General features: G+C 42.8%; 4 protein-coding genes across 15 annotated transcripts; 2 read left to right on the top strand and 2 right to left on the bottom strand.

Moving 5' to 3' along the window:
- Positions 1-304: 304 nt before the first annotated feature.
- LOC117580219 (ecto-NOX disulfide-thiol exchanger 2) lies at positions 305-6,333 on the bottom strand. 5 transcript variants are annotated; one of them, XM_034266619.1, is made up of 7 exons: positions 6,238-6,333; positions 5,326-5,925; positions 4,538-5,263; positions 3,148-3,254; positions 1,680-1,796; positions 1,036-1,623; positions 305-973 (listed from the first exon to the last, which is right to left on the bottom strand). In XM_034266619.1, the coding sequence occupies exons 1-7, from the start codon at positions 6,239-6,241 to the stop codon at positions 710-712; spliced, it is 2,406 nt and encodes an 801-aa protein (XP_034122510.1). In that variant the 5' UTR covers positions 6,242-6,333; the 3' UTR covers positions 305-709. The 5 variants fall into 5 exon arrangements, with proteins under 5 accessions (XP_034122510.1, XP_034122509.1, XP_034122511.1 ...); XM_034266618.1 differs by having other exon boundaries at positions 305-976; XM_034266620.1 differs by lacking the exon at positions 6,238-6,333 and adding an exon at positions 6,014-6,196 and having other exon boundaries at positions 305-976.
- LOC117580222 (WW domain-binding protein 2) lies at positions 6,311-8,907 on the top strand. 7 transcript variants are annotated; one of them, XM_034266629.1, is made up of 6 exons: positions 6,311-6,323; positions 6,475-6,580; positions 6,752-7,290; positions 7,470-7,880; positions 8,661-8,761; positions 8,833-8,907. In XM_034266629.1, the coding sequence occupies exons 2-6, from the start codon at positions 6,525-6,527 to the stop codon at positions 8,875-8,877; spliced, it is 1,152 nt and encodes a 383-aa protein (XP_034122520.1). In that variant the 5' UTR covers positions 6,311-6,323; positions 6,475-6,524; the 3' UTR covers positions 8,878-8,907. The 7 variants fall into 7 exon arrangements, with proteins under 7 accessions (XP_034122520.1, XP_034122521.1, XP_034122525.1 ...); XM_034266630.1 differs by lacking the exons at positions 6,311-6,323; positions 8,833-8,907 and adding an exon at positions 8,467-8,565 and having other exon boundaries at positions 6,400-6,580; XM_034266634.1 differs by lacking the exons at positions 6,311-6,323; positions 8,833-8,907 and adding an exon at positions 8,257-8,306 and having other exon boundaries at positions 6,401-6,580.
- Positions 8,908-9,545: 638 nt separating this feature from the next.
- On the top strand, positions 9,546-13,508 carry LOC117580220 (equilibrative nucleoside transporter 4). Of its 2 annotated transcripts, none has more exons than XM_034266624.1 (3): positions 9,546-10,400; positions 10,462-11,023; positions 11,086-13,508. In XM_034266624.1, the coding sequence occupies exons 1-3, from the start codon at positions 10,198-10,200 to the stop codon at positions 12,364-12,366; spliced, it is 2,046 nt and encodes a 681-aa protein (XP_034122515.1). In that variant the 5' UTR covers positions 9,546-10,197; the 3' UTR covers positions 12,367-13,508. The 2 variants fall into 2 exon arrangements, with proteins under 2 accessions (XP_034122515.1, XP_034122514.1); XM_034266623.1 differs by having other exon boundaries at positions 9,550-10,400; positions 11,083-13,508.
- LOC117580223 (protein MLP2) lies at positions 13,509-14,904 on the bottom strand. Its single transcript, XM_034266637.1, has one exon. It carries the CDS (start codon positions 14,807-14,809, stop codon positions 13,907-13,909), a length of 903 nt encoding a protein of 300 aa, XP_034122528.1. The 5' UTR covers positions 14,810-14,904; the 3' UTR covers positions 13,509-13,906.
- Between the last annotated feature and the right edge of the window lie 11,533 nt (positions 14,905-26,437).

The raw sequence follows: 26,437 nt of genomic DNA on the forward strand, positions 1-26,437 counted from the left end.
AGGTGTAGGAGTAAGAGGGATGCTGCTGAGTCAGATTTTTGCTCTGCTCTGCGCCTGTATTGTCCTTGGCAGAGGACGCTTGCCACGCTCGGTCGCATTTCGTTAGGGCTTACGCAAGAAACGTAAGCTTTGTAGGTACGTGCTTGGAGGATTTAAGGATTTGAGGTTGATTTCAACAATGCTTTGTTTGATTACCCATTAATTTCGTATGTCACGCCTCCACCCAGAATAACCAGAATTATTTGCAGCATTTGATTTGGTTTAGCATAAAATGTATTTGGTTCCATTCTCCTTTTTAAACATAAACATCATTGCACGTAATCTGCACCAATATTCTGCCGATGCCTCTGAGCTTATTTAAAATATTGATTTATGTATATAGATATATTCTGTATATGATAGATTCAATTACCATAGATGTGTGTATATATTTATTCTGTTAAATAATTGAAACGGTAGTTAGTTTGTTGTGGTGTCATGTCTTCCTTTAGATAAATCCTTAGCTTCGAGTACTGGTCTCTCATTGAGTTGTGATTGCATCGCATAGTCTCTACATCTCCATACATCTCTTTGGTTAACTTGTCTTGACTTTTGCTCCTTAAACACTACGCATTATGATAATATATATTTGTAGCATAATTAAAGCATTTAATTGTTCATCTCTATATTCGCCATAAATCCACAGAAAAGGTTTCTTTTTAGCTGCACCTTATTCCACTTCGGTTTCTATAGTTTCACAATTGAAACCACAAAACTTCCACCGCTTTTCCGACTGTTCAGACTTGAAGAGATTTGTGTACTTTTTGAGTATGCTGGCAAGATCATCGTGGCTTCTGGTTCCTGAACTTCTGTCGAGCATTTTGTCGAGGTAGCTGGCAATGCTGGCTAACTCCACGCCGCGTGGATGCAGAACCAAATAGGCCGAGGTCAAAGCTATAACCTTGGCCTCTGCCAGGGCTAGGGACTTGAAGTTTTGCTGAAATTGTAATGTGGATTAGAACAACCAGCGATCAGGGAAACTTTCCCTTTACTCACCTCTTGAGTGGTCGAGATTGGAGGATTCTCTGTGCTGACTTCGAGGCTGTTTGCCTTGGCACTCACTTCGGTAATTGACTCTTTAGGTTTGTTGGCTGCAGACTCCTGCCGCTCATCGTCCTCAATCTCATGAATCTCCACTACACCGCTCTTGTGCTCAATAATGCGCACATCATCGTCCACCTTATCAATATCAATTATTTCCAGCTCCGCCATGTGTCGTGCTGGTGGCAGCCTCAATTCAGATGCCTCTTCCTGGCTGCACGAGTCGCCGCTGCTGTAATCCACATTCGAAGCGGTGGCGCTGAGACTCGCTTCTTTGTCTTTTAGCTTGTCTGCTGTCTCCTTGATCTTGGTCTTGAGCAGCAGCTGCTTCACGCCGGCGTCCTTGAGGTTGCGTTCAAGTTGCTCAATGTGCTTGGTATCCTTCTGCTCGCGCAGCTTGGTCTGTAGCAGTTGGGTCTGCATGTTGCGTATGGTCTCCTGCAGAACTTTGATTTGCTTCTCGCGTTGCACATAATCGCTGCGCTCCAGCGATATTTCATGGCGTATGGCCTCCAGTTGGCAGCGCAGCGAATCGTTTTCATCCTAGAAGAAGAAACAAAAATTAGTGTCTATCGAGGACATTGTAAGAGACTTATTACCTTGAGACTATCGCTATCATAGCGTGTTCGCTTGCCGCCCACTCGCCTTTCGTAGTCGCGCTCATCGTCAGATATTTCCATCTCATCATCATCATTGATTCTGACCGAGTGCAGTTCCTGCATGGCATATGGTAAGAGAAACTTTAATTAGTTTTCCCTTTCTATGCAAAACAGTAGCATTTCTTCTGTCGTATTCGTAATCGTAATCGTATTCATTGCTTACAAAAGTAAAATTCACTATAAACCTAGCTATAAAATTTGAGTATAAGGAATGTTTCAAATTTCTTTGTTTTCCTCGTTGCACGAGGACTCCGCTTACTTACCTCGCCATTATTATTATATATTTTACAAATGTTTATTTGCTTTCTTTCATTATGGTTTCAATTAATTAATAATTTGCATCAATGATTCTGATTTGTTTTAGTTCTTCCGCTTACGATTTACCAAACCAATTTAATTAAATTCAGTGAGTGGCCAGCAAATTTTCAAATTTTTATCTGGGTTCTCCCTTTTTTTGTTCCAAAAATTTTCCAATTTGTGGACATTCGTCTAAAATTTTACGTTTAGTTAAAAGTAATGAAAGCTTTTTATGCAAATGCTTAGTTAGAAGAGGGTATAGAAAATCCATTAAAATGAAAGTTATACCAAAAAGCTAAGAAGAAAGATATAGAGTCTAAAGCATTACAGATGAAGGATATACGACACGGATATTTCGATTTCTAAGCAGTAATTTACACATGTATGAAAGAACCTGATTGATTAGGGTGATCAATGGTGGGCAAACTGTTTGAAAATTAAAAGAAAATTACCAGTCAGAGAGCATAAGAAAGTGTAATGAGTATTAAATAAGCTAGATCGAAAAAAGTATCTCTTCAAACATTTCCGCCCACTAACAGATGTTCTTAAATGTATGGTAACGCTGTCAAAGCTTCAATTATTTCTCATAATGATACTACGAGTAAAATTTAAATGTAAATTAATTCTACACTTGATATATAACACTTAGAGCTCGATATGTTTGGTTAACAGATGTGAGAGGCGAACAAACAAATGAAGTAGTAACATGTTGTGCAAATAACAACAAAATTAACAATTATTAAACAACAATTAGCAGCTGAAAGCATCTGGGATGGCATCAAGGAGGGTAGGGGATGGGTAGAAGTGATATCAATGGGCGACATGCAAAAATTGATAGGGGTACGGCACTGATAACACACAAAACATTGAACAAATGATACAAATATGATATGACTACAATTTTATGACTAGAACAACAGCAACGAGTACAACAAGAGCAACGGAAGGAGCAATACATAGTAGTAGTACATAGTTGTAGGCGATTATTGGTCAGTAAATGGACATTGAGAGGAATATTGTTGGGGGTTTTTATACACAACATTTGTCGTACCATCTTTGAGGCTGTGTTTGTGTGTGTCGTAATTGATTATTTGAACATTTTAGTACGTACCGTGGCTAACTTCTTCCATTGATCGATGTTTTTTCTTTGGGCTTTGGTGAAATGGTCCCAAACCTTCTTGTGACTAGCGGCATTGAACACTTTTTCAATCTGAGTGACTGAACAATAATGCAATAATATATAATAATATTAAGGGAGGACAGAGGGTAGTTTTTTGTTTATAGGTTTTTCTTTTTCTTTTTCTTGCTGTTTTTAGATTGATCACCTTTTCGGAACTAGACTTTTTTGTGTTGTGAATAAAATGAGTGAGAAATGATAAGTAGAAAGAAAACTACTTGAGAGACCCTCGCATAGCATTTTAAAATAAATATGGTATATAGTTATGATTATTTATAGTAGATATGTATATTATTAGGTACAATCTAGAGAGAATACAACAACGTCTTGTTACCTACTCGTATCTTTAGTCTTTGATTTACTTTTGGGCCTGGTCCAAGAAGTCTAAGACTACAAAGGACTTGTGTCCCTTGATTATCGCAATGGATCACACGAATAATGTTCTCTTCTTTGGTTTACAAACCTTTGAGGCCTGCCTTCTGCCATTCTGTGGTTGTCGAGAGAACCCACAAAAGAGAAAATGACTGAGAATTTGGCCGCACAGTGGAACGAAATACGAAATATGACAAGCAAATTAAAGCAAGGAATATTTTAAATAATAATAATACAACATATAGCAACTTTTTAAAATGTTGACTACAAAAATAAAAAAATAATAATTAAAAGCATTTTATTAATAAAATATTTAGAATACTCTTTAAACTGTTTGATCTTTTCTAAACTCAACTCTTATTTTCAATCGCCGGGTTATATGACATGATAAATGGGGTGACTTTTGGATAACTTTATTTTTTAAGGTTTCCAATGGAAAATAATTCATGAAAAATTATAAAAAACAAAACCCTTCTGCAGTAGCTCATACCTCTTGATGCATTGTTCTTTATTCAACACTCTGTTTGCTTTTTCAGTTGACTTTCGGCCCACTGTGCGGCCCTTGATGTTTGTCTCTAGCTTTTGGCTGGGCTTTACCTGATCCATGCTTGGATATTGGGTTTGCTCCCTTCCCTTCCGCTTTTCAGGGAGCTTTGAGATTTTAGACAGTGAGATTTTGTGTGGTAAATCGATGACTAGATTTGCTAGTGTATGAGGTGTACATGTATATGTGTTTCGGTGTGTTTGTGTGGCTGATTGTTCAGATTTACAGACTCTATGGAGGCGGCTAACCCCGGGCGCAACGAAAACAGAAAAAATAGAATAGGTTCAAAACGAGGTAGAAAGGCGGGCGGGCGGGTCGGCACCTAAATTTCCGACTAGACTAAGAGCTAAGAAAGCTTTTGTGGATTGGAGGGGCTTGCTTGTCCCCAGTTTTTGGGGGCTCACTTACATTGGGTGGACATGGTGCCCATCTGCTTGCGATAGCTTTCGCGAGCCTTGCGCAAATCATCCTCCAGCTGCTGCTTGTCCGTGTGCAGATGCCTCACATGGGCGTGCGTGATCTGGATCATTGAGTAGAAGACATTGGCATTCCGCTTGGTGCAATCCCCACGCTCCAGCCAGGCGGTGATCGTCTGTATGGCCTTCACAAAGGTCTCATTGCTGCGCAGCTGCTCGGCGACGGCGGTGGCCTCGTGTTCCGTGTAGTGGGGTATTGGTGGCGGCGATTGGGAACGCATTCGATCCAGCGACATACGTTCGCGGTGACGCTGCTCACGCTGCAGCTGCCGCTGCTTGCATTCGTAGTCATACTGATCGTCCCTCGCCTGCGCATAGTCCACATGCAGGCGTCCAAAGTTCGGGGGCTCGTTCATGGCCGAAATGCGCAGCCGGTAGCCCGAAAGATAGATGGCCCGATCGATGGCCGTCTCGTGGCGGTAGCGTATGTGGCAAAAGTTCTTCTTGGACATGCGCAGCGTGGTTATCTCGCCGCACGATTCGAAGATCTCTCGGATCACATCCTCGGTGACATTCTCTGGCAGTCCGCCAACGAAAACCGTACGACAACCGGGCGGACGTTCCCTTATCGTGGGCGGCGGTGCGTTGGGATTGGGTGGAAACAAAATGCAATTCTTTGTCTTGATCACCTCCTTGAGACCAGCCGCTGCAGAGCCATCTGACACGAAAAGAGATTAATTTAATGGAATATTCACTTGAATGTGCTGCCTTCTCGCTTACCCGCTGCTAGAGCTCCATCCAGTCCAGCAACCCCATCCGTGGGCATTCCCGCCACTGTGGCATAGTGGATTTGCTGCATTTGCTGCATGGCTGCTGCCATCATGGCAGTGGGATCCATCAGCATTTGTGCTGCATTGGCGCTGCTGGTACCTGTCGCTGCTGTTGCCACACCAGTAGTGGGCGTGCCGCCTGTGCCACCGCCCGTGGTCGTCTGTGCAGCAGCCGCCGGGAAGTACAAGTAGCCCGGCGGCGTGTGCATGAGGCCATTCAGATAGAGCTGGGCATCGGGCAGCGACAACGATGTGGCCGTTAGCTTCTCCACCGTTGGCTTGAGGCCTGTTGTTGAGGACACATCTGCGGGATGTCCATCCATCTCGTTTTCGTTCTCCAGATCCATGGGGGCACTGCCCTGTTGTGCCAGCGGCTTTATAATTTTGTTGGGCGTCTGCTTGGCGGCTGTTGCGGTGGCTCCTGCTGCCGCATTGTTGCTGTTAACAGTCGAGGATGTGGCTGCCGTCGAGATGGCGGCGGCCAATTGGTTGAGGAAGTTTGGATGATTTGGCAAACTGACGCCATTCGGCATGGTCCCAAAGAGCGGTACTGCATTAAGGAGCAAGAAAATCAACTATATCAATACAACAATGATACGGGAAAGCCGGTAATAACAATCAGCTGAATGATAGATAACCTTGGAAAGTAGCACAGGTGAGGGGGGAATCTTGCTACAATTCGATTCTTTCGTGTGAGGTGGGGTGGGTGGAATTTATACCAAAATGGCGTAAGCACTGGCCAGACAAATGTGAAATAAAACCATTTTGCCAGCGACCAGCAACACATCCAGACAGTATTTCACTTTTGTACACTTTGTGTGGCAGTTTGCAAGTATTTGCAGCCGAAAAACTGAATACTTACACATATTAAGAGCGAAAAAATGCCTTTTTATGTGTTAAAATTAAATCCGATGACCAGCATAGCCACCGCTGTGTAAACAAACAGCTGTTTGAACCAACTTCAATGATCTGGCAGCATAACAATAAATCGGCGCTGCCACATGTCATGAGAAGTTTACAAATAAAGAAATGTGCAAACACTGTCTATGATTCATCAGCTGTCGATCGGAAAACGAAAATTAAAAACAAAACGCAGCAGGAAAAACTTGCGAAAATTACTAGTGGAACTAATCTAGAAGACTCTGCAGGATGTCGGTAAACACTGCACACGCCAACAATGGTGTGCTCATACACGCTGGCGAGTAGTAAGTAGATAAAACAGAATAATGGCCAACAATGGGACCGGGACTCGCTGACGTCAGAATAATTGTAAACATGACGTGTGGGCGCAGAGCGATGAGAGTCACCAGTTGGTACCGCTATCGATTTGCCTATCTGTTGAATGCTAATATGAGTACACTTGTACCCTCCATCAGCATACTGCTCCATAGCGACAGCGTTTCCATGGACTTTTCGGGCCAGGACGATCACGTGTTTAAGGGCTCGAAGGCGGGACGCATCTACTTGACATCGCATCGCATGATTTTCAACAGCAAGAAGCCTGCGGACACCATGCAGTCCTTTAGTGCCCCATTTGTGGCACTGTCCGATGTGGAAATTGAGCAGCCCGTCTTTGGGGCCAACTACATCAAGGGCAAGGTGCGCGCCCAGCCCAATGGCAACTATGTGGGCGAGGTCAAGTTCAAGCTGCACTTCAAGGCCGGCGGTGCCATTGAGTATGGCCAGGCGCTGTTGCGTTCGGCCAAGACAGCCATGAACAACTACCATCGCGGGGGCATGGCTGGCGATGATCCACCGCCATATCAACCGGCTGGCAACTGGAATGAGGCTCCGCCACCGGCTTACCAGCCGCCACCGGGCTACTATGGATGGTTGCCGCAGCACGATGCCTTCAGTGGCCCAGCACCGAATACGGTATTCATGAGCGACAATCCGCCGCCTTATCCAGGCATTAGTAAGTACCCAGAAAGGCAGTGTCCACCCATCCACCACTCGGCTTTTGTTTTGGCATAGCTGCTGCGATGCTTAACCCCTGTAAATTGGCAACGATGCACTTGAAAATTCTAGCACCGCAAACGCTTTGTCTAACCCCACACCTCGGTGCACTTTGCATTTCTATCTGTCTCTCCATAGCACCGCCAAGAAATCAGCCAGCAGCACCACAACAGCCTCAGCCGTCATCGAATGAACCGAATTGGTATGGTTTTTCAGCCCCACCGCAGCAGCAGCCGCAGCAACAGCCGCAGCAGCCACAGCAGCAGGGATGGGCTGGCGGCTATGTCCAGCCACCGCCTTATGCCGCCTGTGCGCCCGGTGCTCCTCCCTATGCGGTGCCGGCTCAGACCTACAATGGTCCGACCCCATATGGTGGCTACAACGGGTATAACCATGTGCCAGGTGGCTTCATGCAGCCCCAGCAGCAGTCGAACGGTTATCCAGCTCCAGGAGGCCCTCCTCCTGCCCAACAGCAGCCTCCACAGCAAGCAGGAGCTGCTGCTGGTGCAGCCGGAGCCAGTTTTATGGGCTTCAGTCTGCCGCCAGGAAGTGAGTATTGGAAATCCTTGAGAACCATTCGCATAATCATCATTTATTCACGCATAAAACTTTTAGCTGCAAGTAAAAAATGCTAAAAATCAAGTAAAGTTCAAGATAATTAGAAGGGGAAGAGTAACCACATTTCGGGGCTTCCTCAGCCTTTCCCAATTTCATTTCTGACTCAAATTATAATTTTACAAAATTAAGGAATCAACGAAAAAACTAAAACTAATTTCTAAATTATTTGAATAATTTTATTCCACTCACAAAATATTATTTCCCAAGCCTAATCCTCCATCATTACGAGATCTAACAAAAAGCGAAATTCAGTGAAGCGAAAGCAAGTCGCAAAACGAATCACATTTCTTTTGAACTTATTTTACAGTGTAATAAAAAGCAACCTTCTACCAACAAAAGCAAACATCCCCCCAACAAGTAAGATTTATATTTTGATGTGCGTTCCACCCACAAACAACTAACAAAAGCCGAGTCTCCAAATTAGAATAGTTTAACGCCTTTTGTTTGAGTGCCTGTTTAATGGTTTTCTTCTTTAACTCTTTGTTTTTTTTGTACCTCCCACAAATGCGAACCTCAGTAGCAAGATTTGGCAGCACTCATCATTATTTTTATCCAATCCAAAGGCCATTGTGCATTGTACTCGTCCCTGGTTTAATCCAATAAGCACACAAAAACTGTAAGAGATTTAACCGTCGTCTGTGTGCCGCTGAAAAATACATACCTAGGAGAGGAAATAAATTTCGATTTTCTTTGTTTTTGCCATACATACAGATTCCAAAGAAGCCGAAGCTGCTGCAAGTGCTTATAATACACCCTATAACCAAGGTGGTCCTGGTTCATCTGGATCCAGCGAAATGCCTCCCTCATATAATGTATTTATACACAATATTTCTTTGCTTATTCTTTGATAATTACTATACTGTTTGTCGATTCCCTTTCGTAGAACTTGCCCCCCAGCTATGATGATGCAGCAAGGAAGCACCAATAAAATCTGCTCTATGTTTTACTCCTGCTAAAATGTGTAATCACAATGGATATGTTATCACTTGAAGCATTCAATTAGGCTCATTCCTGAGTATATTCATCAGCAATTATGTATATAATATTAAGCCGAGCATTAATCTATTCATTGTAAGCCGTTCTCAAACGCTAAAAATTCCTTATACAGTTTTGCAAGCTGTTTGCTGGTCACAAAACTGTTGTTTATTTTTTTATGTTTTTTTTTTAAATTGGTTTGTTTTTGTATACTCCAAGAAGTAGTTGTTATTATATATTGAAAATATATTATAAATTAATATGCATTTGCGGTGGATTGAACTCGTCTGAGATAGCTGTTTAGATGCTGTTCTTTGCTGCATTCAGGTTTGAACTTCCCTGGACTAGCACCTATTTGTCCGCCTAATCAGACGGAATAATGCGAGTTCAGATTTGTGTTTATATTATTCATAAATGCCTCTTATTCTATCAAAGGCTTGCAGCTCTTTAGGGGCAAAATTTGTCATGCTAAAGTTGGAAATTAATATTTTCATTTCTCAATTTAAAGTTACGAAGCCTCAGGAAGGATTTATTTATGGAAGTCACACAAAGACTGACTGTTTACCCTCGGAGATCATGGGCGTGGTTCTATCTATTTAAATCAAATTCTAAAATTATACAAGAAATTTAAAAAACATTAATTCCACCCAGTAGTCGGATCTAGACCATTTTTAGTGGCCAACTTGGTCATACTGCAGGCGCCACTGAAAGCGGTTCAAATGAGTGGGAAAAAAACAGTTTCGATGTGCCGACAGAGCCAACAACAGGCTGATTTTGGCCCATTAACCGATACGTGGGTGTGTGGTGTTGAACAGAGTTGAGCAAAATCAATCGTATGACACATGCGCAGTGGCGGGCGTGGTGAGAAAAATGCCAGGACATGCCAGGCATAGCCAAAATATGGCCAGCAGTTGCTGTTGTCCGCATGCAAAAATGTTTAATTAAATGGCAAAAAGTTTATTTTAAAGTTCGTTCACAAAGCCAAACCCAAGTGAAGTTTTGCCGTTGAATAATCGACACGAAAGTGGAAAGCCGCGGGGCAGTGCGTAGTCTTTGGGGTCGTTCCACAAATATGCCACCAAGTGCGGCAGCTTGTGCCTGTTGTCTATCGATTTGTGTGTAACTCTTTCCCACGAAGCTGCTGCTGCTGCTGCTGCTGCTGCAAATGCAAATAATGCAAACGCCCCCAACACTGAGAGACGATTAATTGCAGCAGCAAAAACAGGCAAACGGAAATCGCAGCAATAAACAACAAGAAGCCCAAGGAGCCAGCATGGATGTGGGTGGACAGGACACTACCTATGAGCCGCTGGACCGAGACAGGGCTGGCAGTATCCCGGCCGGCGAGGGCGGACGCCGACATCCTGGCAGCATGGACAGTCCTGAGTATGAGACGCGTGCACCCAAGGATCAGCGTCGCGCGGTATATCTGGCCCTAATGGCAGCGGGCATTGGCTTTGTTTTGCCCTACAATAGGTAAGCGAAGGAGCCAAAAATGTATTTGAATATCGTTTCGCTTATTTTAAACCCTTTGCAGTTTTATTATCGCCGCGGACTATTGGCAGGGACGCTTTCCCGGCCGACACGTGGCCCTGGACATGTCCATGACGTACATCTTTGTCGCCTTTGCCACGGTCTTGCTGAACAACATTGTCCTCTCGCTGGCCCCCTTCCAGAAGCGGGTTATTTTCGGCTACATGGTGTCCTTTACCACGCTCGTGTTTGTGGCCGTGTGCGAGGTGGCCTGGCATATGTTTGCTACGAACACCGCCTATTTGGTCAACATGTCCGCTGTGGCGCTGACAGCCATCGGCTGCACCGTGCAGCAGTCGAGCTTTTATGGTTTCGCTTCTATGCTGCCGCAGCAGTATACGCAGGCTGTGATGGCGGGCGAGAGCATTGCCGGATTTCTAGTGTCTTCCAATCGAGTGGTGACCAAACTGCTGATCAACAACGATCGCGTGTCCACAGTCATCTTCTTTCTGACATCAACGCTGTACATAATCTTCAGCTATCTGCTGCATCGGGCCACCATCAATTCGCCGTTTGTGCGTTACCATGTGGAGGCCTGCTCCAAGATTATTCTGCGACCAGATGAGGTGAGCCAAAGAACCCAAGACTTAACTCTTTTCTTATTCATTCTCTCACTCCCAAACAGCAGGAGATTGACGGTGTCCCAAGCACCACCCATTACGGAGTGCTCTCCATGGATGGCACACACACAACCACGACCATATCGGGTGGACATGCCGCTGCCGCAAATGCGCTCAGCTTCAGCAATCCCGTCTACGAGCTGTCCAATCCCACGGCCGGCGAGAGCAGCATCGAGGCACTGGGCCAGCTGCCGTCGGATCTGCCGTCGACTCCCCATGAGCCAACAACGCCCACAACTGTGGCCTTCAAGGTGGAGCACGTGATCCAGCCACGTCGTTGCAGGCCGAGTAAACTGAGTGACATACGTGAGGGATTTGTGAGCAGGTGGCGCGTGGCACAGGTCATCTATCCGTACATGGTGTGCATTGCCCTGGCCTACTGCGTGACCCTGTCCCTGTATCCGGGCATCGATGTGGAGGTGCAGTCATGTGCCCTCGGCTCCTGGATGCCCGTCCTGCTGATGTTCTGCTTCAATCTGTCGGATGTGGCGGGCAAGATGCTCGCAGCCAGTCCGTATCCTTGGTCCCGCCGTCAGCTGATACTGTTGTCGGGACTGCGAATCGTGCTCGTGCCCCTGCTGCTGCTCTGCTGTGCGCCGCGTCAGCGTCCCGTCATATCCGGAGAGACAGCGCCCTTCGTCTTCACCATAGCCCTAGGCATCACCAATGGATTGGCCGGCAGTCTGCCCATGATCCTGGCACCGGCCAAAGTACCGGGCACCCTCAAAGAGGTCACGGGCAACATAATGACGCTGTCCTACAATGTGGGCCTGACTGTTGGCTCCCTGATTGGCTACGTGTTTGAGAGCATGCTGGGGCCGCAGCTTTTGAATCCCTGCCCCTCGTATCCGTATGTGCCCGTGTCGATGCTGGAACACATTCACGGCCATGGCCACGGCCATATGCCACCCCTACCGCTGACCAGCAGCACCACCATCCCTCCCACAACCAGCACAAGCCCAGCCACGTCTCTGGTTCCGTTTCTGCTGAATGCAACGATTGCGACCCTCACTGGAGGCAGCAGCAGCAGCAGCAGCAGCGTCAGTCCGCTAACCGAGAGCACAAGCTCGTTGAGCACCACAGCCAGTCCGGCCTTGGCCACGGTCATAACCACCACAGCCCTGGCTCTGTACAGCACCGTGGCGGGGAGTAGTGCTGAGGTCCTCAATGCCACCATGTCCTCGTTTCTGTCAACGGTCAGCAGTTCGGTGGGTGACATCAGTGATGAGATGGCTGGGGGTATGACCACAGATCCACAGACACCAGAGGCTTTGCTAGAGAATATTTGAAGAAACAAAAGAAACTCCATTGACTTGTTACTTGAGCTCTACTGAATGTCATCCCTCTCTACCTTACCATATCCCGTTTTCAACTTATTTCTGGCCAATTTTGTTGTGAAACTTGCCATAAAATAATACCCGCTGATACAGAAAACATTTCCCTTTTTTTAACCATACGCAGGGATGTTTTCAATTTATCGTAGGAAGGGTGAATAACACATACTAAGTGCTTCTAAATATGTAAAGATATTTAGCCGAAACCTTTTTTGAAATTTTCAATAATCTGCCACAAACAAATTGCTTCGACTTTGCCCACAAAAATATCTTTCAGCTCAAACAAAAAGTTATTGCAGAAATATTCTAGAATATACTCGTAAAATGGAAATAGCATAATCTTGTCTGTACTAACACCATGTATATCTACTATAACTGAAAATTGTCTAGTATAACTTTGTCTAGTGGTTGATTTTAGCTGTTCTTGGCTTGAGGATTTATAACACTCCGCATAGATATAAAAGTAAAAGAAAATCTGTTGACTTAGATCTACACATATGAATAAGTGTGTGTGCTTGTGTGTGATCAATTACTGCTATTAGAAATCGTTAACGTTTGATTTTCGTTTAGTTTGTTTTGCCACCACACAGCAGAGTCCGTTCCAAATGATGTTTGTTAGTACTTGTATAGCACATAACAATATATATGTTTATAGTTGGTTGGGATCTTGGGATCTCAGGATGTTGTTTAGCAATGTAAGCATTCAAGTGTGGTGCGGCTTTCTCCTTTCGTTTCGTTTTCGTTTTTCGTTTCGTTTCTTATTTGTGCTAGCTGCAATTTTGGTCGACTTCAGCCGAATAGTTGTTAGTTTTTTGTATGAAAAGCCAGGAAACGTATGAGAAAATGTTAACATAGAAATATTTCAATATTATGGCTAGGGGGGAATATGCAAATTCCCTTTATGAAAATATGGAAATATTTATTAAGACGCTGGGATCACAGGGCTGTGAGCAGTGCGGGATAGCAGACTCTTCAGATCATGTGGGTATTAGTGTAACTAGATAACAAATCAATAATTTCTTGTTTATAACCAACATGCAAACGAGGAAACTAACAATAATTAAGAAATTAGCCTTCAATGAAATAAAATAAATATATAAACGGGATACAAATTTTTCTTTATTCAATTAAATTTGTAAACTCTTCCAACAAATGATTCGCATGCCTGCCTGTCCAAAGGGGCTAAAAGGCGAATGGGATTTCTTAACAGCTTTATGGCTGCCCGCAGCACTCTGTAGGGCATATCATATTATGGCGCATAGGGGTTTATAAATATAGCGGATAATATATTTGTGTCTGGAATTGGATGTTTCATAAATACGAAAATAAAAATGTGTATGGTTGAAACATTATTGATACTTTTTCCATACAAAGAAGTTTATATAATACAATTGAGAATTCCCTACAGAGCAGTAGAGATGCGGATAGCCATAAAAGACTATGCCATAATATTTCTCGTAAGTAACTAGAAAAGTTTAAATGATTTACTGGAGCACTACTCATTCAGTTTAGCCACTCTATCTTCTAGATCCTTCAAAAGATCATCTCTCTCTTGAATCTTGCACGAATCTAAAATGTTTCCCAATTCCAAGAGGGCTATTTGGTCATCTCTCTCCTTCAGCTGTGCCTTAAATGAATCCAACAGTTTTTCATTTTCCTCCTCTTTGGCCACATATGATTGAAGTTTCAGTTTAATGTCACTCGTCTCCTCTTTCATTGCTTTAAGATCAACAATCTGCTCGATGGCGTTTTTTTTGTGTTGAGCCATCAAAGATTTATTTGATTGGCAAATCACTTGCAGCTTGGCCAACTTCATCTCAAATTTTTTATTGTTGCACTTTGTTTCCTTTTCCAAAATAGACAATTTCTCCTCCAGATTTTGTATGAGGGCTGCTTGCTCTTTATACTCATTTGGAGGAGTTTCGTCCCTTTTGGCATTTGCTTGAATGTCTGTCTGCAAATATATTTGCTCTTCTGCTATTTTCTGCTTAAGCCAATGTCTCTCCTTAAATGATTCTGCCGATAGGTGTTCCGCTTCCGGTTCCAGCTTGGCCAACTTCTCCTCGAAATGGATGATGTCGAATTGCCGTTTCCTGATTTTCATTTTCAGATTAGCAAATTGTTCCTCTTGAGCCTGATTGCAGATCATTTCTGTGTTCTTTACTGAATCTTCTTCATTCAGACTCTCTGTGCTCGAGTGGATATTTGTTTCAAAAGATGATTTCAAATCGTTGATATTTTGTTGGATCTGATCAATGCCAGCCAACAGACCATCTAAACATTTCAGACTAAAACTTAAATCATTTTGCCTAGCACGTCGCTGAAAATCCACTCTCACTTCACATAGCTGGCCTTCCAGCTTACGAAGTCTGTTTTCTATTATTCGCGAAAAATCCATTTGATCCAACAGAATAAATGTGTGTATGCACAGATATTAATCTTAGTAACTTCAGAGTGCAGTTGTATGTTCTTTTAATGTTTCGATCGTGCTGGGCCCCAGACAAACACTAGACTGAATAAAGTAAAATGATTTCATTGAGCTTTACAGCTATTCCATGGAATTTGATAGGAATATCTTATCAGCCTGCAATTGATGTGCAATAAACTTTCACGTCTATCAGTGACGTGAACAGAAAGTTTCACCGATACTGATACTGTTATAGCTTAACATGCTTATCACTTCTGCTCAAGAACAAATTTCGATTAAAGACAATACAAGGATCATGTGTAACCCAGAAAAAAAAACCATCTGTTAAAGATACGCTGTATCGGGTGGGACTTAACAGTTCTTAATTTATAGTATATTTATATTTATATTTATAGTTGGTGAAATTCCTTTTCTGTTGGCAAATGTTTTTCCCCCAAGAATGTTAAAGCTTGGTACATTGACTAACAGAGTTTTTCTCTGATTTATTTTATAAAAATAGAAATTAGTACACAATTTCAGAACGAATCAGAAGTTGTTCATTTTTCTACGCCACTTTCTGTCATATGTCGTTGTTCCTATCTACTTGTTTCTTCCTTCAGCTGTGAATCTTTCTTTGGCTTTTTCAGTCTTTCCATATCTTGCTTAATGCTACTAACTATGAAGTTGCATTGCTTGATTTCATCCCATAAATACCAAGCTCCTCCGATTAAAGAGTTGAATAAAAAATGCCATTTGCAACTTCCAATTCTTTTCAAGCTCAGCAATTTTCTCATCAATTTGCTCAGATGTCTCCATGCTAATATCAAGATTATCGGAGTGTTTTTTCTGTAGACTTCTGTCTGAATGCTTCGACCTTTTTGTGTGGCAGAAAAGAGTGCACTAAACATAAGAAATTGTTTGAGCTGCTCACCTAGTCATTTCAAGGAATGTCTCATTCAGTGTTATGAGTCTGCGGTGTGCATGCCACAAGGTTATCCGTTGAGGAGTGATGTGAACAAGGAGTTGCACCCACACCGATACGCTTAGTTATATCTACTCAAGAGATTTGTCATCCACTGTATGCAGTGGATTTTATATCTATAAATATGAGGGGTGCTAGAAAAAGTCCTATCTGTTAAGCTTTTGTGGTAATATTTCCTCGAAGGATGTCTTAACATGCACCTGTTAAATGAAAATGCTGGCTAACAGATTCATACAAATTTAAATATACAATTTATAATTAAATAAATATAATGAATATTATATGATCTCTGATCGCTTTATATTGTAGTTTCTGGACTTGTGACTCACCAAAAATCAGCTTATAATTATTCCTTCATAAAATAAAGGCGCGAGCATTCAAAAAATTGCCACAAACAGCTCCCGCTATTTTATAATTTCCCTTGTTTGATGCAACATTTCCCCTGCAACTAGAACATTTCCCCTGCAACTGTGTTCGAGCTGAGAGACTTTTTGTTCAAACTCAAACATGTTGGCACCTCTGACTAATATGGTTATTAAAACTTATATTTTTTTGCCATTTATTTAAACTATTTACATATATAAAAATACTGTACATACATATATCCCTGTGGTTAATGTTACTTTTCAGACACTACCGATTTAAAGCGTAACCAAAAATCGATAAACAGTAACGATTTTTGAAAACTTCGTTGGCCAACATTCCTTAGTAGTTAAAAGCGCTAAATATATGGCTTCCAGAAGTTTTTTCACACGCACCCTGAGCCAGACAACACAAGATATTTCAGTATACAAACGTACATAGGTGTGTGTCTATAAATACATATGTACATATTTAATATATATTTATATACAGTAGACCCGACACATTCATTTATATACGAAGCCTCACGTGTCGTGTCGTCGCTATCCTGAACAAAAAGATTGACAACGAAAAAAAAAAGTAAGTGAAAGTGGGGAGAAAAAACTGCTGCTTGGCATCTTTTTACGCTTTTCGGCTGTTGATTTTTCCTACTTTAACGTTTACCGTCGTCCCACGTCCTTGGAGCGCCTTCGCATTCTCCCCATGGAATTATGGAAACGTTGCCGTTGCCCAGTGCTAGGGCCTCCATCTACTGCTTTTATCATTCGGTGCAAATAGAAAGGCATTTTGCCCGTTGTCTCTCTCTCTCTCTCTCTGTCTCTCTCTGTCTCTTTGCATTTTTATCTTTTGTTTTTTAACGCCTTGGCGGCGGTTTTTCCTTCGCCTTTCTTTCAGCTAAATGTGTTGCTCGCCTTATTTTCGGTCTGTTCCGGTTCTTGGGTCTGATTAAAAGATAAGTTTTCGAGTATTATTATGTTTTCATTTACGAGTAGAGCCCACAGGCTGATGGGTAGGATTCCAGTTGGTATTCAGTTTCCAATTATATTTCAAATTTGCCTTCACTCTTGACTAAAGCCAAAATTGATTAATTACCAAATAGATTACACAAATACACTCTTCATACATATATAATAATAAGTTAAGGGCCCTCCCACTCAGGTGTATGTATTCATAAAACCATCATCCCAGCCCTACACTTAACCCGTACCCTGATGCAATTATTCAATTATCCATTTTTGTAATCAATTCAATTGAAGCTGAAAACGACGGTTTTTTTGCTGCTGACGTTTTTTCCATCGAGCCACTCTCAATTACTGGATTATTGATGCATATTAATAGCTTTTTGTTCCACAACACAACAACCTTATAATAACAAATTCTACTACAAAAAATATGTGTTCGCTCGTTAGAGTGGAATAGTCGTGGGCATTCTATGGACTATGGGATACCACTTCCCCTGACTCAGTGACCCAGTGTGGTATTATAGAAGAATCTAGTTGTTCCTACGCTCAATGGCAGATAAATTCTGAAGACTTTTGCTTGCTTGGCAACGCTTCCTTCTGCTGATAGCATAAATCACAAATATACCCTTGAGACTGCCAAGATATCAGTTATTGAAAGAAAACAAAAAAAAAACAGTCAACAAACAGGCAAAAGGTGCCTGTGGACAAGTGGATGGATAGCTTTTCGCTAGCAGCTTATTCATTATAATACGTATCGGAGGGACAAATGTTCTCCCCTTGTCAAGTCTTTGTACCTTTTCGCCTTGGCCTCTCGCTTTTACCCGGTAATTAACACTTTGTCAAGCTCATAAATCTTTAAACATTGATTTTTAATGGTTGGCATTTTAACGCTTCGCCGAGCAGTGGCTGAGGCTACGGCTGCCTACAGCTACAGCTCTTGCCGACACGTGCGAGAGCTGACGTCCCATTGGGATTGGGAGCAACCTCCAGGTGAGTGGTTCCCTGGAGAAAATTAATAGACATTGGCCTTGCCAGCGACACGAATTTTCGGTGTATTTATTTATCTCTCTCTAGTGGAATAATTACCACAAAAAAACCACACTGCACAACCAAGTCAAATGTCAGGGGAAAGCTAAAGTAGTTTGATTTGTGGGAAGGAAGTTTTAGATAAAGTTTTCCGCGAAAACGTTGACTGATGGACGATACAAACAGGATCACGTTGTGTCCCCATTCGACACCAGGACAAACCATAACACCCATGTCAGTGGGATAACCCACAAAATTTCAGTCTTTTGAAGCCTTGCTTATAAAATATGTATATGTATTACAGTTCAGTTGTTCTTGGCATTGGGGGGTGTCCGTGTGTGTGTGTTTGTGTTTGTGCGTCAACGAATTATGTCCCCCAGATGTCAGTGGAATACAAGCGAGAAACATGACAGTTCCGCCTCCGCCACAAGTAACAGCAACAGCAACAGCAACAGCCATAGCCACAGCCAAAGCAAACTGACAAGGACAACCGACAGTTTGTGATGCACTGGGAGCAACTATCCGTTCCATAAGTATTCATGCATTTATCCAACATGTTCCGCCTTTCTTTTCCTCCTTCTCTTTGTGCAGCGCATGGAGAACCTCATGTGTGAGAGAGTGTCCTTTCTTTACTTTTCTTTTATAAATCTCTGCTCCCTCCTCTCTCTCGCTGTCTCTCTGGTAAGGGGGGGCCGTGGTAAGGAGCGGAAAATGTGTTCCATTTGTCAACAGCAGAGGGAGGAACAGGACTGGCGCTGGACGTGGCAGACAAAAGGCCAAAGGAAAAGCGGAAAAAAAAACTGAGGCTTCTGTGGCGGCGGCTGGTACTGTGCGGATTCTGATTTTGATTCGGATTCTGGTACATCAGCAGCTTTATTATTATGCAAATACAAACCAAAAATATGAATTATGTTAATGCCATGTGTACACACACACCCACAAACGACAGAGAGACCCAAGCCCGCACAAAGAGCCCGCAGTGAGGATAAAATGTCCAAGTGCAGCATTTAAAGTGCATTAAAATAGGGTGAGGAATTCGCAGAGAGAGAGAGAGAGAGAGAGAGCTCTTAAGATATTCTCATGCTTTATATCATTACCGCAACGAACGAAGAAGAATGGCTAAAGAAATGAAAAGGCTGCACCTTATTCTTGATGCACTTTGGGTGCAGCTTTCGTGCAAAGCCGACGACAAGTGCTCTCAGCTCTAAGACTGCCGTTCCTCTGCTCTGCCTCGTTTCACTGCAGCCACTCCTCTCTGTCGCACTCTCAAAATCCTTGGCTTGTGGGTAAGCTTTGTGTGTACCCTTGAAGGGAGGAGCAACATAATAATGTTGGCCAGTTTGGGCTGAATTACTGCACAGATCTACAATTTCCAGCTACCAAGCAGTGTATTTGCCGTCTGTGGATCTGCCATTTCATCGATGGCTTCGAAGCCCAAAGCCTTCGATACTTGTCCTCATTGTTGTTGTTCTGCCTTAACCGTTTTGTGGAATATGTTGGCAAGAAGAGCTCTGAGCAGCTTACATGGGATGCAAACCGATGGGATTGGCTGCTAAACAATGCCCCAGAGGGAGGGAAAAAGAAGCTTAGCCCTGAGCTGTAGGCCAAAAAGCGGCTTTGCACAGACTCTTCCTTCCATTACCATATTCAATGCTTTGGTTAAATCAAAATTATTTGCATACGCAAGTTAGATTTACATTTTCCTCTTCATTTCCATTACATTAATTACACAATTAGAGTAATAAGCCTTTTATCTGATTTTGGAATCCATTTCCTCTTTTGCTGGCCATTGTTTTGTTGCTCTCCGATTGAACTAAATCCCCTCAATCAAAGCGATGCACTGCAGCACTGCAGAAATGTCTTCCCCTGGGGGGCTGGCGATGGTGATGGTATCCTTGCAAATGCAATCCATCTTTGATGATAAAAGCAAGCAGAAAGAAGCAAAATGTAATAATTTAAGGATATCCAAATGCAATCGCTTGCACACACACACTCCATCTCCATCTCCATCTCTATCGACTTTACAAAATGGCATCCGAAGGCATCGTATAAGGCGATAAGTGCACCAGGCGCCGCTGCTGCAGCATAGGAAACAATACTTTTATGTCCTGGCATAGATCTAAGGCTACCCAGAAGCGTAATAAATTGTTTTTCCATAAAAATTGTGAGAAAATGCCTGACAGGTGGTGGGCAGGGGCAGGGGCAGGGACAAGGGCAGAGCAGAGAGAAGAGAGCCGTAGAGCTAGAGAAATGCATATAAAAATTGTTCACCTTTGCCACGATTGCATATTTATCATTTCAGGCTGCCAGAAGGCGCACGAAGAGATTAAGAATGGAAGGAGGGTTTCCTCTTGGTATGTGGATTGTGGCTACATACACACACACACATATACAAATATATACAAATATATACTTACGGTCCGACACACGCACGGATGTCAACACTTTGAACCGCTCTTTGGGCCCTGCCCTGCACTTTCCGCCAGATGCCATTCAGACCAAACAAATTGCCAATGCATTCAACACAGTCCTATAAAGTCGAGAGAGAGAGAGCGAAGCCCTTCCATACTGTGCACACATTTCTATTTGTGTGCACCTTAACTATAGGTACTATATGCATATAGTTTCCGCAACATATCCATAACCAAATCAATGCTATCCCATAATATGCTGCGCTTGCTGTTCACATTTTACACATATCCATCTTGTCCCTACCATTTGCCATTCGTTTTCTATTTTAATGCGCTTATGCAGGGAATATGGAGCTATGCTAGAGGGTTTGGGCATTACGATGAAATAACATAAGGACTACCCATGAACGCTGCCATGTCCTTTTGGCAGTTCCCCTTTAAATTATATTCCTTCGGGGCAGTGTATTCCCTGTTCGTTGTTGGTCGCTGCCGGCCTTCGCCTGCGTTTTCCCTTGCCGTTGCCATGGCGCAGGACAAAGGCATGCCTGATAAAACAATTGCAATTTGTTTGCACAAGCATTCAACACTGCAACAATCGTACAGCCCACCCCACTTTGGCACATTTAATAGTTTATTATGTGATATTATTATTATTATTACATATTTTTGCCATACGTGTGCACTGCATGTGGACACGTAGCATCGATGTGTGGGATGTGCTGGTGGCAAATGGCAAATGGTCTTTGTTTGGGCCATTTTCTGCTCTTAATTATAATTATGATGATTTAACAATGACAATAGACAATGTACATTACTTGCCGCCAGATCCTTTGAGTGGCGAAACATTCGAGCAGCATTACGAGTTCAATTTGCATTCAGATCTGAGGGCTCTGCCTCTCCTGCCCTGGGGGGCTTAAATATTTGTTGCAGGCCCAACCATCGTAATTACGTTGGTCAGTGGTATGTCGGTTTTGGCGATCCAGGCGAGTGATTTTAATTTACGGAATTTTATGAGCATTAACATCAGCACTGGCAGTCCACTCTGCCGAGTGCAGTTAGGTCAGGGATTTGTGTAAAGTTATCTGATGAAGTAATAATAATTTTGGGTAGCATGTGGTATTATTGTGGAATGAACTCAAAGGATGAAAGCATTGCATTAAGCGTATGAGATGGATGGGATCGATTTTCGCATCAAGCAAAAGGGTGCAATTTCTTGCACTTGGTGTGGGCTAACAAGCCAGACTCTTCCTTACATATATAACCTGTTGATCCCAGTCCTAACTGCGGCACGTACACTGCGCCTCGCCATCGTGGTGAAACGATTGCACCGCGCCACGTCCATTTCAATGGCTTCTAATATGCGTTCAATGTCGGCACAATTTGGCAATACAATGTGCCACCTATTGGCTGGGTAAAAGCCGGCCACCTTTTTCCGCTGGCAGTACACGCAGAACACGGTGGTACGTAATGTTTGTGATGCTTTTCCGCTTGCAATTTTCCGGGCATCTAAGCAGCTGCAACACATTTCCGTAGTCCGCTCCTGCTGCTGCTCCCTGCTCCCTGTTGCTCACCCAAAATCCCCAATATCCCCTTGTGAAATTTTCATTTTGAAATGCGAAATTGATTTGGTCAGCAGTTTGTTGCATTTGCAATAAAATTGTCTATATATATTTGCAGATCCCGCACCACCCCGACAAAAGCACAAAAAGAGATTCAGCAGCGATAAGGGGAAAGGAAATTGGACAAGTTGAGTTTTGGTTGCGGCTTATCTCTGGCCATGGGGTTTAATTACAATACTGTACTGTACTGTGCGTTTCAGTAGTATATGCCAACGAAATAGGATGGGTTTGCTGTCACTTTTTGATTGAGGTAATTTCTTGTATTAAATATTCGATTTTTAAATGCAATCCGCACAGCTCTGCACTTGTGAAACGCACTTTATGCACTTTTAATATTAAATATCTATCCTCTTTACTTTATTGCTTCAAAACACACACACACACACACACACACACGCGCAGAAATGTGGTGGGGGAGTGGCAATTATTTACAATTTTGCAAATTTGAATCCAAAGGTCTGTCCGAAACAATCGAAGAAGCTTTTCATTGATTGAGTGGCATAGAAGTATGTGTATGGAAAGGGTTTTATTTTATTTGTATCGGCACTTTTAATATATATATTTTATAGAAAATGCTGCAAATATCTTGAGCCTTGAGCCACAATGTTGACATTCCTGAAATATTTAAATATTTTTATGGAGCAATTTGGCCTGGCCCCCTGCCGCACCCAAAAGGCTTTGAGCTTTGAGAAAAATGCCAGATGGCATAAAATTGCTGCCAGCTGAGTGCGCACTCAAGTCTAAAGCCCACTCCATCCATCATGAAAATTGCAATAATTTAGTGCATTTTCTTGGTTTTATATAAATATTTCAGACGTGTTTAAGTTGCCATCGAGGATGGGCATGAAATGCTCAAATGATTAGACATGAAAAATGTATCAGAGATTATTATGTTTTTCCAAAAATACAAGCTAAAATAAATTTTAGAAATCTCCCATTGAATTATGTCATTTTTCATATCATATAAAAATATTTTAAATAAATCTAGATATATATTTCTGCTATTTTCGTTTTGTTTCTGCCAATTGATTTGATTTGTGCAGCATGTGTTTGGCATTTAGTTTCGTTTTCCCCATATTTTTCGAGTGCAGAACACTCCTCGCCCCTCCCCTTTCAGCTCTGTGTTGCTGGGCAATTGTGCAACACAAATGGATATGCCCTCGTATCGTATCGATCATATAAACAATTTCCATGCCATGCTTTAAGGCCCTGTCAGTGCAGTTGTTTTGTTTTGGGTTAAACTCAATCCATACCTGTCGATGGTTGGGTTGGGAGTTCCAACCCATGAAAACTATTCTCGTTCCCCCCCAATCAATAAACAAATCTGCGTCCTCTTTTCATATAGATATAACTGCGGCAGTGGCACCTTTAATAAATGCAATAACTGGAATAGTTATGAGGGAGGGGCATTGCCTAGCTTTGTGAAGAGATTTAATAGAAAGTGAAGTGAATTATGGTAGCATAATCATAAATAAATAATTCCAAGTTACAATGCCTTGTTGAGGTTTACTTTTATTAAAAAAAAAATATGAAAAAAGAACCATGGGAATTTCTAAAAAGTTAAATATAACTCTATTCACTCAATCTTCACTGTACCAACAAAATGAGGCAGAAGCAGGAGTGGAGTACCAACCCAACCCCAAAACACTGTTAAACCCTGGGGCCCCGCACTAGTTTGCATTTTACCTTGCCATTAGATAAACAACAAAAAATGGTATAGAATTTGTTTACCAGGTTATTCCAAGGCAAAGGCAGGGGCCGGTCCGGTTTTTGTTGCTTGCATTGTTTTTGCTTATTCAATTGCATAAAATGGCATAAAATCCAAAGCGCTCGAATATTTCTTGCTGTTGCTGCTGCTGCTGCTGCTCTTCTGCTCTGCGAGTATTTTGGCTGTTGTTCTGCGAGAATTTGTTGCTTTCGGCAGTTGGTCACTTTTTGTGTGCTGTGCTGCTGCCTTGCCCTGCCTTACTCCCCGCTGGTGTGGTTGTATGCAGGGTCTGGGGTTTCGGGGCCTGTCCCCAGTATTTGCTTGGGGTTTTAATTTTGCTGGTCATACGAAAAGTTTTTTGCCAATTTGTTGCATTTTGTTGACAATCCATGTGACATGGGTGTGCAGTGTGTGTGGTGTGTGTATCGCGTGTGTGTGTGTGTGTGTGTGTGTGTGTGTGCGGGGATCAACCCTCCATCTGTCGACAGGGTCATTCCCTGCAGTTGTTGACTTTGAGTAGCTGCAAAAGTTTGGGTATTTTTTAAAGTTTGCTAAACAGTGGGGGCGGGGCGGGTCCGTAGGTGGTTTTTTGAGTAGGGGGCGTGTCCATGTCAGCCAGCCTGGATTTTGTTGCTCAAATTGAGATAGGGTTTACCATTTAGGAGGGGGCTAACCCTCTGACTTTTTCTGTTCTTTTCTGCTGACTAAGTTGTTGAAGTTAATTTTGGTTAGTTTTTGCCTTTAAGAAAACTGTTGCGAACACGAAACAATGTGTGGCAATTGTGGAGATTTGAGGATTTAAATAAGTATTTAAATAACATATTCGAATACATGTCCGTCCGCCCTCAGTTAGTTAATTTATTTGCAAGCCCCCTCCAATTAATCACTAATCTGGCGCACTCAACCCGAGGGCACACCGAAAATAGTATGCAAATATCGGGGCATCGGCATAGGCATCTGCCGGCAGTGAGGCGTGAAGGAAACTATCTACCTACGTCACATCTCGGGCCGAACACAGCCGCCGGCTGGGAGATTTTCTGATTTGCGGAGAATGACTTATGGACCACTTTGGTTGGTTGCGCACTGGGGGGTGGTGGGACAACCTTTTTAAAGCCACCTTAATCATGGAGTGTAACTTTTTGCCCCGACACAGATGTGAAGGAAAATGTGGGAGATAAAACAACGGCAGTGGCAGCGGCAGGGGCAGTGGCAGGGGCCTGTTGGGGCATTACGCGAGCCTTTTTGCTTTTTGTTTGTAATGAAAATTGACATGTCCTTCGTCGAATTGTTGCACAGTCCTCGACTCGACTCGACTCGACTCGCATCTACTATCGTCCTCCCTTCTGGGCATCCCCTTGGATCTGTTCGGATCCCCTCGTCTTTTGTAGTTGGCTTTTGTCTGGGGGCCGCAGCTTTGTCTTGCTCTGTTCATTTACCGTGGGGTGGGCCAGGCACAAGAGGCGTGGGCTGGAGCGCTACCCTATGTGGGCGTATCCTTCGATGCGTCGCCCTCCTGGATGTCCTCCTTTCGCGCTCCTTTATGGAAGGCGCCTTTGTGACGAAGATGTATCGGATTGTTGCGAGCCCAAAAGCCGAGGGCATGCGAGCCTCCTCCGTCCTCAACTTGTTGATGAATTAAAAATCAGGCAAACAGTCGGCACGTGAAGGGCAGCATGAGCACGCTCTGAGTGTTGTTCAGGTAACAGGGATTACAGGGGACTTTAATGGATTATCCAAGTAATTTCAGGATGAATCTGAATTGTTTGCCTGAATCTGATTGGTTTTGAATCCTACAGTGAGTCCTAGCAGACATTATTACTCTTTACATAGGGAATTTCATTTAGAATTTGAATGTAATTATTTTTGTTTGCATTTTCTTGATATTTCTAATCATTTATTTATTTTTTTCTAATACTTTCCCTTAGGCTTTCAATATAGAAGAAGCATTCTTTTTAATAAGCTAAACGGTTTTACGTCCATCATCATCATTAGCTGTCCGATCATTTTCAGTCGCTTCACTTAATTTCTTCTAATTCTTTGGAAATTTTCAACTTTTCGCCTAATGAATGCAGCACTTGGCGCCTCTCTGCAGAGGGCTCATTAACCCATGCCCATGCCTGGACCCTGGTCCCTGGAGTCTTTTCATCCTTTCAGCTCCCAAAACTATTATCTTCGTGTTCTAAACTTATCTATCTGTCGTATCTCTTTTGTGCTCTCCCTCTCTCTAGTTCTTTCCTTTCTCTCACTGTGCAGGGGACAGTTTTCTTAATTGCTTGGCCGCGTAATTAATTTAATTTTGGAAAACTTAAAACTGCCTCTCCAGCCCCTCTCTGCCTCGGATCTGTCTCCTGCCTTTTGCATAATTAAAACAAAGCGTTGTCGTGCCTGGCCCCGGCTTCTAATGAACTTTAGTAGAAAAAAGCAAGAAGAAAAAGCTTAAATAAAGTTGAAAAAAATAATTTAAATGCCAATTTTTGCTACGCTTTTTCTGCCCATTCTTTTATGCGTGTTTTTGTTGCTGTTGGTCAGGAAAAGAGAAAACTTTTAT

The sequence above is a fragment of the Drosophila guanche genome, unplaced genomic scaffold, assembly GCF_900245975.1.
Source record: "Drosophila guanche unplaced genomic scaffold, DGUA_6, whole genome shotgun sequence".
Lineage (NCBI taxonomy): Eukaryota > Metazoa > Arthropoda > Insecta > Diptera > Drosophilidae > Drosophila > Drosophila guanche.

Bases quoted from the DNA above. Each gene is read 5' to 3' on its own strand.
- LOC117580219 (XM_034266618.1), bottom strand. The intron at 1,797-3,147 runs GTACGTACTAAA...TATGCCATGCAG, and splicing joins AATGGAAGAAGTTAGCCACG to GAACTGCACTCGGTCAGAAT. The intron at 1,624-1,679 runs GTAATAAGTCTC...TTCTTCTTCTAG, and splicing joins ATGATAGCGATAGTCTCAAG to GATGAAAACGATTCGCTGCG.
- LOC117580222 (XM_034266629.1), top strand. From the start codon at position 6,525: ATGTCGGTAAACACTGCACACGCCAACAATGGTGTGCTCATACACGCT. The intron at 6,581-6,751 runs GTAAGTAGATAA...ACCCTCCATCAG, and splicing joins CTCATACACGCTGGCGAGTA to CATACTGCTCCATAGCGACA. The intron at 8,762-8,832 runs GTATTTATACAC...TCCCTTTCGTAG, and splicing joins AAATGCCTCCCTCATATAAT to AACTTGCCCCCCAGCTATGA.
- LOC117580220 (XM_034266623.1), top strand. From the start codon at position 10,198: ATGGATGTGGGTGGACAGGACACTACCTATGAGCCGCTGGACCGAGAC. The intron at 10,401-10,461 runs GTAAGCGAAGGA...AACCCTTTGCAG, and splicing joins TTTGTTTTGCCCTACAATAG to TTTTATTATCGCCGCGGACT. The intron at 11,024-11,082 runs GTGAGCCAAAGA...ACTCCCAAACAG, and splicing joins TTATTCTGCGACCAGATGAG to CAGGAGATTGACGGTGTCCC.
- LOC117580223 (XM_034266637.1), bottom strand. From the start codon at position 14,809: ATGGATTTTTCGCGAATAATAGAAAACAGACTTCGTAAGCTGGAAGGC.